General features: G+C 42.3%; 1 protein-coding gene across 12 annotated transcripts in view; it reads left to right on the top strand.

Annotated features, from left to right (window-relative positions):
• cdh23 (cadherin-related 23) overlaps nt 1-13,286 on the top strand; it is an 874,975-nt gene that overhangs the window by 18,978 nt on the left and 842,711 nt on the right. For all 12 annotated transcript variants that reach the window (XM_069885557.1, XM_069885556.1, XM_069885568.1 and 9 more), the window contains exon 2: nt 3,766-3,846. In XM_069885557.1, the coding sequence (XP_069741658.1) occupies nt 3,766-3,846 (81 nt within the window). The remainder of the gene's footprint in view (nt 1-3,765; nt 3,847-13,286) is intronic.

Below are 13,286 nucleotides of genomic sequence, written 5' to 3'. Positions count from 1 at the left end.
TCTTGGGGGACCCTGCAGGGGCCAGGTTCTCTACTGCAGCGCTAGGGGTGGTCTTGGGGTGGTCGTGCCTGCGCTTCATGGCCTGCTGGACTATTGAGCCTTCCGAGAATTGTGCAAGCCATAGCTCTTGGGCCTTCTGGGCAACCTTCCTCGGGTCGGTGAAGCTCTCCTGCACCAGCAGCAGCCGGATGTCTCCAGATCTATGTTCGAGGAAGTTGTGCTTGAAGAGTGGGCAGTTGGTGTGCTCACCCATGAGTGTGAGCATGTTTTCCATCAGTTTCATCGGGGACCTGTCCCCCAGGGCGTCAAGGTGCAGCACCCGAGCGGCACGCTGGTGTCTGGATAGTCCGAGGGACCCGGTAAGCACTCGCTTGGCAGGTGGTGCTGAACAAGGTGCAATGGCCTAATCCAGGGCAGTGACCACATGGTAGAATTTGGTCGCGTCAGATGAAATCTGGCGGAGGTGAAACTGGGCCTCCGCATGGCCGAATCAGGTCTCCGGCTCCTGAACCCAGAATTCAGGCAGTTTTATGGCTATAGAGCTGATCCCAGGCTCGCTCATGATGGGTTCAAAGACGTTTGAACCAGTCGGTGTCACCAATTGTAGCGGCGGCTACACTGCTCCTGCAATAACACACACACAACCAGACGGGTTGAGCTCAGTGAGCAGACTAGTTTGTTGCAGGCTGCTGGACTGTACTTATACTCCCACCCTGGACCTGGCTGAGTACCGCGCTGGAGGGCGCTGATGTCATATGGTCCCGCAGCGCGGGTTTCCGAGCCCTGTGCTGGAAAGAAGGGAAAGCTCTGACGTCGTCATTTTGGCCGGCTGCCCCGCCGCATGGCTTACAAGCGGGGCCTTGTGGTGAGATGCCACATTCTAACTTTTATCCCCCACTCTCATACCACTTTATGTAATCCCTTACTCATCACAGAGCACCTTTGGCATTAGGGATGACTTAAGGTGGAATGAGAGTGGAAATAAAAAGTTTGATAACCACTGCTCTCCATGGTTAGAAAATCTGAATTTTAATCCTGTTAAATTTGGTGTAAAAGTAGCGAGGTATTTCTGTGACTGAAAATGTGTTGTAGACTTTTTCCCCCACATCGGGGGTTGGATGAGGTGACTGGTCCTGGCATGCCCCACTCTGAAATGGCTGAGATAAAACTGAAGTTGTGACATGATTCTTCACACAGCCCAATCTGGGTGACTGTATCCTTCCTTCATAATGAAGAATGAAATTGGAGAAAATAGATGGTGTTACTACAGGTCCCATTTTACTGGTGAAGGAAATTACTGAGATTTCAAACATTTCATCTGGCTAAGTGCATACGGTTCTCTGAATAGCAATGGCAAGCTGTTAAATGCAGATTAAAATAAATAATGAGGGTTTGCTCCTGACAAATGAATCTTCTGTTTAAACCTTTGCCAGAGAGTTGGAAAACTCCAGTGATGCTTGCAATGAGCAGCATCAGAAGTTGAGCATGTGAAAGAACGTGGAATGTGCAACCTGCAACAGCTGAGGTTGGGGTTGGGTTCTGGGCATGTGTACCTGTGGAATGTATCCGCATTCTCCAGGATGAAGAGGTGGGCCTCTGAGGAAGGACTGGGCATGTGCTGGCTGGCTGGTCAAACTCTTTGAAAGGTAGTGGACATCACAGGCAAAACCCTCCCCATCATCGAGAACATCTCCAAGGAATGCTGCTGTCGGAGAGCAGCAGCAATCCTCAAGGATCCACACCACCCAGCGCACGCTCTATTCTCACTGTTAAAATCAGGAAAGAGGGAAAGGAGCTGCAAGACTTACACCACCAGGTTCAGGAACAGCTGCTACCACTTCTCCTTCTGACTCCTCAACAACAAATTCAATCAGGGACTCCTTTACAGACTCTTAATTTAACGTCTTTTTTCTCTTGTTCTCTGAACTGCAGTCAGTTTCTTAACTTTTCTTAACAAGTGTATATTTTGTATAGTGTTTTTTGCACAACCAATTAATGGTAATTCTGTCTAACCCACAGGAAAAAAAGAATCTCAGGGTTGTATGTGATATCATGTCGTTCCTTTGACAATAAAGTGGAGTTTAAAAGAAATTGAGACATTTCTCATGATATAAGAATCCTGTGTTCCTTGTTGCCATGGGTGCTCAGGCAGTGCTTGCATGGATGAGGTGTTGACGGTGGGATTAGATTTCGAATGCTAACTGACATGGTTTTGGAAGAAGGAATTACTAATTTTGATATGTGTGGAAGAACCTCCTGTGATGGTTGTGAATCTTTGGATTCCCATTCTCGGACAGCTGTGGGGGCGGAATCATAGAATGTGTTCACAGCTGAGAGGTTTTTCATGTAGAGGAGAACTGAGAATAAATTTTAAAATTTTATTTACAGCATGACAGCAGATTCCGGCCATTTAAATCTGAGCAGCGCAATTCCACCCAAATTAACCTACAATCCCTTACATTTTGAACGGTGGGAGGAAACCGGAGCACCTGGAAGAAATCCACACAGACGTGGGGAGAACGGACAAACCCTTGCAGAGAGAATAGGATTCAGACCTGGGTTACGGGGGCTGTAAAAAGCAATATTTTAACTCTGCCGCTTTGATGAATTTTGACTAACAGCATTGTGCAAATTGCTTTGCTGACCATGCCCCGTGAATAATGAGGAATGATAAGGAAAGTGGAAATAAGACCACAATCTTAATGAACGATGGGTTCACGTGGCCTTGCACAGGCGAAAGTTTCTCGTAGCATTGTGTTGGATTGTTGTACTTGAAGCACTCAATTTTGCAACATGAGTTGGACGTTCATTGTTGCACTCAAGGCCAAAGTCAAGTTTGGGTCTCACTGCAATGTTTGGCTGTGCAATTGAGGTTGCTGCTTTGCTTAATCATGGAAGGAGTGCTCTCTTGTTGAAAGTGATGTATTTAAGACTATTGTAAAGTTTGCAGACACCGTGATTGAAGTACAAATACAATGCTGGAGAAACAAAGATAATGATTCGACCGACAACCAACATTTTGGGCTTGAGTCCTTCAAGATCTGAGTGATCCTGGAAGGTCTGTCAGGATATTTCTTCAACCCATTGCTATAAAAATCCTTTCATGGCTGCTTGAGAACTTTTATGCCAAAATTGGTTGTTAATTTGCATGTCTTTAATTTCCATTCACTGCTGGTTTAAGTCCAGTCTCCAAGTTTAAAAAAACACACTATGGAGCAAGTTTATTAAATCCACTGCACTTGCCAGGAAATTGTATGAATATTATTTCTTAATGTCAGCGGAATCAGTAAACTTCCTTTTGCCTATTAATGTCCCATATGTCAATATTATTTTAAGTATGCATTTGTTCTTTGAAATCAAGAAATGCATAATTTATTTCAACTCTAGCTTTAGTGTAATTAAAGCTGAGATGAATTTGCACTATTAACAGGGGTATTGACTTATTGGTGTGATACTGATGTTTCAATTTAAGTCGCTATTCTAATTGGTATTAAAACTAAGTTCTACCCCGCTAAATCAGACAGCAGTTCATGATTTTTGGGCTAATGCAGGGATTTGCATTTGATTACTTTTCAAGGAAAGCATTACACATGCTAGTTACACACCACATTTATGCATTGGTGCTTGGGCAACAAAATGTTGGGTGCTCGTGCTTTGAATTCCTTTTCTCCACTTGCCCACTTCTATGGGCTCAATGTTTTATTGTTTGACAGCTCTTTGGAATTTCCAATCAAGTTTTAATTGCTTGCTTTTTCTCTCTGTCAGGTAATGGGCGAAGACGATCCAAAGTGAAGATGGCTCCTTGTGCATTTGGCTTGTTCCTTTTTCTGCATTCTTTTTCTCTGGGTAAGTATTGGCACAGCCCACGTTGATGTCCTAACCATCTTGAGGATATGGTGGAACAATTAGTTGGAAGAAAAATCATCTGGAGCTTGGCACTGAGTGTTATTGTTGGGTGATTCCATTGAGTTGTAATGTTGTACAATCAACCTGATGTAATTGTTGAATGAAAATCAAAAGATTTCAATTGAATAAATGTAGGCAGGCTTTTTCCACTGAGGTCAGGTGAGACAAGAACTGGAGGACCTGGGTTAAGGGTGAAAGGTATTTAAAGGGAACATTAAGGGAGCTTCATGCAGAGAGTGGGGAGAGTGCGGAACGAGTTCGTTTGTTTATTTTCCGATTGTACCAGTACAACCCAATGAAACAGCATTCTTCAGTCCACAGTAAACACATACAGACATAACACACATGCAGGCGAGTACAGTACATGCATAAATATTATTAATAAAGAGTGAGTTTTACAGTTGTTTTACCAGTTCATCAGTCGCTCAGTATTCTCACTTCTGTGGGAAGAAGCTGTTCCACAGCCTGATGGTTCTGGCTCTGATCCTCCTGGATCTCTTTTGCTGATGAGAGTATCTGAAAGATGCTGCGTGAAGGGTGGTTAGGGTCCTCGATGATTTTACACCCCCTCTTTAAGCAAACGATCCCAGTCAATCACATTGATTGGGGGGGGGGGTGTTGGGACAGAGACCCCCAGCGATCCCCTCTGCTGCTTTTCATGTTCTGTGGATTGACCTCAATCCAATTCCATATCCCACTGTGATGCATCCGGCCAGGACACTCAATAGAGCTCCTGTTGAAAGTTGACAGGATGGTGGCTGGTAGCCTTGCCTGCCTTAGCCTTCTAAGGAATTGTAGTCACTGTTGAGCCTTTCTGGCGAATGGTGAGAATTTGTGTGTCCAGCAGAAGTGGTGAATGTGGGTTCAATTCTGACATTAAGAAAAATTTGGATAGACACACTGAAATGCCTGGGACCAGAAGTGTTTCAGATTTTGGAACACCATTTAAAAAATGCACTTGTTCACTCAGACTTAAAGATACATGCATTTACAATAGAAATATTTACATATGCACAAGTTAACTGAAATAGACACACACTGAAAAATCTACACTCAATAATGCACTGCTTACACCCAATACGTCTCGTTCTCTGATCAGGATTTCTGAACTCTCATTGCATATGATCTTGTGGGACCACAGACGAAAAAGTTTCAGATTTTGGGTATTCGGATAAGGGGTGTTCACCCTGTACGTCTATGGAGGTTTGTGGTCTGGGGCCAGGTGAATGAGGCTGATTAGATGGGCTGAAGGGCCTGTTTCTGTGCTGTCAGTGTTTCATGAATCTCAAGGTGATGGGTGAATGATACACTTGTGGCTCAGTGTAACAGATGTCACTGACAATGCCAGCATTTATTCTATAATTACCCCTGAAACCAGGAGGTAACCAAGTGATGTTTGGTGGATTCAGAGAGAAACAAATCCAGGCACAAGCTAAACAAACAAAGGATGATCTTTATTGCACACACAATGAGATCGTAATGGGGAAAACATGAAACAACATTGGGACTAAAACAATGTAGGCATTTACATCAGATACAGCGTTCTCTGACACCAGTGACCACCTACTCTCGCTCTCTTACACACATGAAGTAATATTTGCTAATTAGCACAGGTGGTGACTTCCGACTAGGTGGCAGATGGAGAGGCTACATGACCCTCCAAATTCACGCTGCAGGTAGTTGGCCACATAAATAAAACCAGGTAGAAAATGCAGATTCTCTTCCTTGTCATTATTTTTTAAAATGTAGACTGATCATTTTATGTCCATCTGCATTAATCTTTGCAGTTCAATCTCAGTGCACAATCTGGGTTGACCCTCTCATGCAACCCAAAGAGAGGGTTGTTCCACAAGTAAAAACATAATGCTGGAGGGACTTAGCTGGCCACGCAGTGTATGTACTTATTGCAGCAAAGACACATAACCACTGTAGGCAGGTGCCTGAAGGAGGGGTAGGGGAGGAACACGGTCCCACAGGCAGGAGGTAATAAGTGGGTAGGGGAGGGAGGGCACACTAGCAAACAGGGTGGGGGAAGGGGGAATGGCTCTGTGAGTGGAGAAGGAAGGGGCTGGCAGAAAGAGTTCAAGCCCAAAACTTGGTCATGCATCTTTATCGGGTAGCTACATTGCTGGATCCCAGAGGACTCTGGAATCCTGATCAATCCCAATTCATCTCGACAGAAGCTGCTGAAATCACTCACCGTTTAGAAGAGAAATGGGGTTAATGTTTTGAGTTGTGAAACATTATCTGTATTATTCTTTCAAGGGACACAGTATGACGTGCTGAGGATTTCCAGCAAATTGTTCCAGATGATTTTGATATCTGCAGCATTTTATGATATTTTTCGTTCATCTTTGTATTGTGATCTGTTTTAGGGTCAGGGTGAAGTGATGTTTCAATTTTAATAGTTCCTTCTCTGTGTTTATATGCCTCCCAGGGTTGTTTTTCACTCTTCCAGTTCCTGTCACTGTAATCTCGACCCACACTGTCTTGACAACTGTCTCTTGTTTCAACATCTTAGCCATCCCTCAGAATCTAATCCTCCCAACAGCTGGTGCAGCGTTTCCAGCTCCCAAGGTCCACTGATCCATAATACCCTTCACTTGAGAAGGTAAGTTTGGGTGGCACATTTGACGTAGCGGTTCGTGGAATACCATGGCAGCGCCAGGACTGGGATTCAAATCCCATGCTTTCTGCAGTACAACAGTGATCACACTGAAGAGTGAAGATACAGGAGCAGAAATAGGCTAAATGGTGTTTGCCCCACCATTTAATGACAAGTTGATCCATTTTCCCCACTCCCCATAACCTTTGATGCCCTGAATAATCAAGAACCTGTCTTCAATACAACCAATGACCAGGCCTCCACAACCACTTGTGGAACCAAATTGCACAGATTTGCCACCTTCTGGCTGAAGAAATTCCAACTCGTCTCTGTTTTAAGTGGACACCCTTCAATCTTGACGTTGTGCCTGTGTCATCCTGGACTCTCCCAGCATAGGAAACAACCTTTCTGCACCCACTCTGTCCGTGCCTTTCAACATTCAAAGTCTTTCAATGAGATTCCTTCCCCCTCCCCCACCATATTCTCATAAATTCCAATGAATTCAAGCTTCAAGCTGTCAAATTCTCCTCATCTGATGATCCTTCATTACTGGAATCATCCTTGTGAAACTGCTTTGAACCCTCTCCAACAACTGTACAACCTCTCCTAAATGAAGAGCCCAAAACTGCACTCAGTATTTCAAAATGAGGTCTCACCAGAGCCTTATGAAGCTTCGACAACCTGGAACTGGTTCTGCTCCTTGAATTTTGAAGAATTTCTTCACAAAACTCCCCTTTGAAATTTTATTGATCGATGCTTAAAAGAACCATCAATTTCTATTTCATATTTTTCTTCTCTCCCCCCCCCCCCCCCCCACCCTCTGCCTTTCTGTTTGCAAGTTTTTTGCTGACGCCAATAATTGTGTCCTTGTTCTGAAGTGAGGAATTTGGTCTGAATGACTGAATCAGCTTCTCTGAACATTGGCTCTTCATTTGATGTTTCCAAAGCATCTGTCAACTGATGTTTTGTGAAATTTTCCAGAAGCTTTTGATTTAGAATTTCAGCATCTGAGCTGATGGAGAGTTTTAATTTGGTTTTTGGTTCGAGGATGTGGTTGGCTTGCTTATTTGTTCAATGCTGAGCGATATCTTGGATTGGATTTCTCAACAATCAGGCCTGGAGTTTCTTTCTCTGGGGTTCTTGTTGAAGGCCCTTTGTGGAACACAGTTCGATCTCTTAAAACAAGAGCAAAGTTGAATTCATTTGGCTTAACATTGCCTTATTCAAAGGGGCTCCCATTTAATCTCCACCTCTTGTGAAGCCTCACAGTGCCAGACGAGGGGGACTCGACATGGTATCCAATTCGACCAGCCTCATTCCCTCAGCTGAAGTTTCAGTTGATGGTAGGTAGGACAGTAGGAGTTCTTGTTTGTCCACTCAGGTGTGCCCCGAACTGGAGGACAAGGCATTTGGCTAGTGACTGAGGTGGTTAAATAAAAAAGACAAGTCTAAGTGGGTGCTGGTTGGAGAAAGACTCAGAAATGAAGTGGAGTCCAGATACTCATGGTGCTTTTTCCTTTGTTAGGCTAAACTTGAAACGTGCTTTCTATTTTAAAAAAAATCTAAAACTGGAGAGTGAATGCAAATCCATGTAACGATGCAGCTATTGAAAAATACTGACCTTTAGACTGGTGCAAAATGCAATCGCTCAAAAAATGAAGTCCATAAAACATATAAATACGATGCAAAGCAAGTGGATATAATCAAGCAACATTGACAACAATATAAATCAGCAAAATGTAAAACTGCATTTCTTGTCATTTAGGTGCTGAGAATCTGTTTTAAAAATTATGCAACAGGCCGATTTTTCTGAACCATGTTTGTTTCTCTCTGGCCCTGATCATAAGGATTAAAGAAAGGAATTGTGGCTACTTTACAAATGTCCTTGATGGCTCCCTCTGAATGCCTATCCTTGTTTGATTTATCCAGGTGCGCAGCACCAACTGAAGCGAAGGTAACTTCAAAGTGAATTGAAAGATTCATCACTAGTGCCTGCTGATCTTTTACAAAACTGGTGTCAGGAGTCCTGGCCCCACCAGATCGATCTTAAAAAAGCTTTGTTCTTTAAAAACGCTACCTGGCAGCAGAAGATCTAGTTCATGAAAGTTCACTTTTACACCATATTGAGTCTTTTTTTAAAAAAAAAAGTCTCAGATTTATTCATATTGTCTAATATTGTCGAAGGTCTTGCGAGCCAACCCACCCTTTCGAGTCTTCCTACCAATACCCAGCCTCATGAGTGCAAGAGTTCTTGATGCGATATATATTTGCTTTGATTAAAATTGTAGCCATGAAATAAGTGTTGAAAAATTTTATCCACCTGCAGTCAAGAGAGCCAGTCCAGTAATCTGAAACTGTTACCCTGGTGACCCAATCTTCTCCAGGATTCCAACTCCACATCAAGCCAATGACTTTAGGTGACTCAAATGTTATTTCTCCAAAAATGGACTCTTTCCACATCAATAATATTAGCAACAGTCAAGCAAATGTATTCTAAATTCAGCAATAAAAATATCCAAATTGATGCCATTGGTATTTAGCCCTGATGAGACTATCCTCTGGATTTTAATATAAAAACACATGTACTTATTAACAAGACATTGTGGAATCTCTGCCTCCAACTTTGGGGTATTAATCCACTAACCCGAATTCTGGAAGATTTAAAAAAAAACATTGTTAATACAACTGGACCCATGTTAGTTTTCCTTTAAATATTTGCTAATTATTTTATCTAATTTTATTAAAGTGTTTTGTAGGGCCTCGTTAGTCAAATTTATTGTCACCTGATTCCACAAGTACAGCCTGAAGAAACAGCATTCTCTGGTGCTCAGTGCAAGACCAGACATAATACACATACAGACAAGCAATATGTATGGAGGACAAGTATTTTGTTTATGCAAATAAATAAATATTGCTTTGATGGCAACAGCAATCATCAAAGACCCACACCACCCAGCACAAGCTCCGTTCTTACTACTACCATCAGGAAAGAGGTATCGGTTCCACAAGACCCACACCACCAGTTTCAGGAACAGCTGCCACCCCTCCACCATCAGACTTCTCAACAACAAACTCAATCAGGGACTCATTTAAGGACTCATGCACTTTAGTGATTTTCCTTTTGTATTGCACAGTCAGTTTGCTTACATTTGTAATCTGTTTATAGTTCTTTGCTTACATGTTTTACGCTGTGTACAGTTTATTTTTTTGCACTATCAATTAGTGGTAATTTTGCAGGAAAAAAGGAATCACAGGGTCGTATGTGATGTCATGTATGTACTCTGACAGTAAACCTGAAATCTTTGTACAAATGAGAGTGCCGGATGGTTAGTGTGACCATTTAGGAATAAAAGAATAGATTCCACCACTCATCTGCACACCAGCTACATTTCCAGTGATGAATGAACCTACCGACCCCTGCACATTGTTGGGGAAAGCCCTTGTGTCCCCCCCCCCCCCCCCCCCCACACTGTGTATGTGCAAGTTGCACATTCCTAACAGCACAAGTCCAGATTGAAGCCGTATCTCAGGACCCGTGAGGCAGCAGTTCTGCTGAGCTGTTACTGCACTGCTCATAGACTTGGACCTTGTAGTTTCAGGTTCTGAAACTGTTAGTAACTTGTATTTTATGGTGGGAGTACCCCAGAACCTTGAAGTTTTGAGGTCTAGTCATGTTTATAATGTAGGAAATTCAACAACAAGATCCCACAAGGCACAATTGTGTTGGTTGTGGCCTGGGGATCAGGCAGAGAGCTGGGGAAAACTCTTCCAGAATTCCACCTATGTCCATCTTCAAACACTCCCTCTTCACATTATGCCAACCTCTTCTGCAGTTCATTACTCATCCTCTGGAACAGCTGCAGCCAGATGTGGGATGATGGAGGTTTTGAATAGGTTGGAAAAAGTGGAGTCAGCTTCCTCCTGGAGCAGAGAGGGTTCCTTCCCCATTCCTCAAGTCCCATTTCAGGCTGCGTCATGGAACAGGACCTTTTGATTTATGACCACCCCAAATGTTTGCTCTAATGTCACTGATTCGTTGTGAGAACCTGCCATTAATCTGCACACCACTCTGACTACCTGCATGATGAAGACCTCTGTTTAAAATTTTGAGTTCTGGATTCCAATATTCCTTGTTAGAAGTCTTTCCTCTTCAACTCTGGTTCTCCTGTCACTGATCTTGAACGCAAAATAGATCAGCAGGAGTGGGTCCGGAGATTCCTTCAAGCCTGCCTGGCAATTTCATCTGGCATGGCTGATCTTGATTCCAGTGCGCCAATTCTCTCTAATTCCTTAATTTAAAAAAGTTATTAATGTCTACCATAAACGTTTCTGACCTCCTTTCCCCAGACTCCTTCAACCGAGCAATTAATATTTAAATCTCAAAATTTAATTTTAAGTTTAGACATACAGCACAGTAACAGACCCTTTTAGTCCACGAGCCCATGCTGCCCAATTACACCCGATTGACCACAACTCCAGGTATGTTTTGAAGGGTGGGAGGAAACTGGAGCCCCTGGGGAAAATCCATGTAGACATGGGGAGAATGTCCAAACTCCTTACAGTGTGGGATTCAAACTTTGGTCCCGATCGCTGGTGCTGTAACAGTGTTGCACTATTAACTGTTATGTCAACTGTGCTGTTATTAACTTGATATGTTCTCCAGTTGTTAACTGTTTTTTGAATAATTAGATAGCCCTTGAATGAAATGAGCAAGGTGGAGCAAATTTTCAATGGTCAAGCATGGCTAATGTGAATTATCTGGGACTGGGGTCAGCTCGAGATGTTCACCCTGGTGTAAGAGTCTGAGTGAATTATTGGGATTTCCTGTCATCTGATCGCAGGATGTAAGAGAGCAGTTGACTTGCAGTCACTGATCAAGTGGATCTCAATTCAACCCATCCTGCAGTGAAAAATACTCTCACATTGTTTTTATATTTTATTTAATATAAACCCACAACAAACATATCATAATATTTTAATCACCCAAATAAATTAGATATATATAAATAAGAAAGAAAAACCTCTTCTCAATCCCCCTCCCCCAACCCCCTACAAACTTTAAAAGGGTAAGAAAACCACAACAGGAGCACTTCACTTTCCAATACTTTTCAACTTGCTCACAGAGACCGATAGGAGAAATGGAACGTTCGAGATTCGTTTAAATATTAATACCAACATCTTATTTCACAAAAATATGATATTTATTTCTTAAATTGTAAGTAATTTTCTCAAGTGGAATACAACTCTGAATTTCTGCATGCCATCTGTCTATTCCCAAATCAATATCTGACTTCCAATTTATAGCAATACATTTTCTAGCTCTTGCCAAAGCAATTTGTACAAATTTTACTAGATACATGTTCAGTTTTAATATAGGTTTAGTCCCTTTAATATCTCCCAGTAAAAATAACATTGGATCCTGTGGGATCTTACTCCAATTATTTGTTCTTATAAATTACCCAAATCAAGCTGAAAAGGTTTAATTGTGCAACACTGCCAAGTTGAATGCAAAGAAAGGACCAACTTCTTGTCCACATCTGAAGCATAAATCTGAATGAATAGAATTTAGTCACTTCTGTGACTCTCTCTTATTGTTGCCAAAGGACAAAACATTGTGCCTTCTACACACTCGTGAGTGCATCTTGAAACACCTCAGGCCCTTGGCTCCAGATTCCACACCTGCAGCCTTCATGAGTCTCGTGTACTTGCTCACTGTTGAGGGACGATGTCTGATAGCTTGAAAAATCATTAGTATTCAATCAAGTGAGAAGTGTAATTATAGAGTGATGGTTCAATGAACTGTGTTCCATTGGGTGACAAGGATCAAAAGTTATTTTCTGCATTACTGATCCCTGAATAGTTTGTTTTTGTGGGCTGCAGACTGCACAATGTAATAAAATTTTATGAGCAAATTTTTGTCTAAATTGTGATGTATTTGATGACTTGTCCTAGGTCTTCTGCTTTAAATTTAAATACAGGTGATGCGTTCACCAAATTCTTTCTCTTGGCATTGAGATGATTTGCCTTGTTCAAAATTATTTGAGAATCCTCCAAACACTGTTTCTGTGCTTATTATCAAACACCAACAAGCATGAATCCTGCGCTGAGCCAGTGTTTTTTGCTTCTTCCTATCAACTCGTCCCAGATTCTGCCATGCACTTGCACACAAGAGACATCTGTGGTCCCAGGGGGAAGGTACAAACTGCACCTTGTTGACACCGAAGGTCCGGATTTAAGCTGTGTGGCTGGACCCGTGAGGCAGCTGATCTGTTATTGTACTGCCCATTGACCTAGACTCAAGGTGTTGACTTGGTTTTTATGGCTTCAGGTTCTCTGCATTATCTCTGTCTGATGTTATCCCAGTTCGGCAAAAAAAAAGACTCGAATTTGAACAGAACTTTTATGTTGGGAAGATCCAGAACCTTTCGTTGAAGAGGTTTTGGGGTCTAGTTAAGTTTACAAAGTTGGAAATTTAGCAACAAAATTATATATATCAGATATGGTTATTGCACTGGTTGAAGCCTGAGGATTGGCTAACAGAGAGGATTCCTGAAGAATGATGTGGTGCCCCCTCCATGCCCATGTACAAATACACCCCCTTCACTGGTGGAATGCTTGTGATGCTGAATTCAAGTGGTCTTTATACTGAAGCTCATTCCTTTATTAATTTAAATTTTAATTTAGTCATGCAGCAAGGTGACAGGTCATTTTGGCCCGCGCGACCCAATTGATCTACACCCGTCGTGTGTTTTGAAGGGTGGGTGAAAATCGAAGC

This window comes from Narcine bancroftii, chromosome 6 (assembly GCF_036971445.1).
Source record: "Narcine bancroftii isolate sNarBan1 chromosome 6, sNarBan1.hap1, whole genome shotgun sequence".
NCBI classification, from domain to species: domain Eukaryota; kingdom Metazoa; phylum Chordata; class Chondrichthyes; order Torpediniformes; family Narcinidae; genus Narcine; species Narcine bancroftii.
The sequence above is the reverse complement of the archived record's forward strand: the minus strand, read 5'-3'. Positions and strand labels throughout refer to the sequence as shown.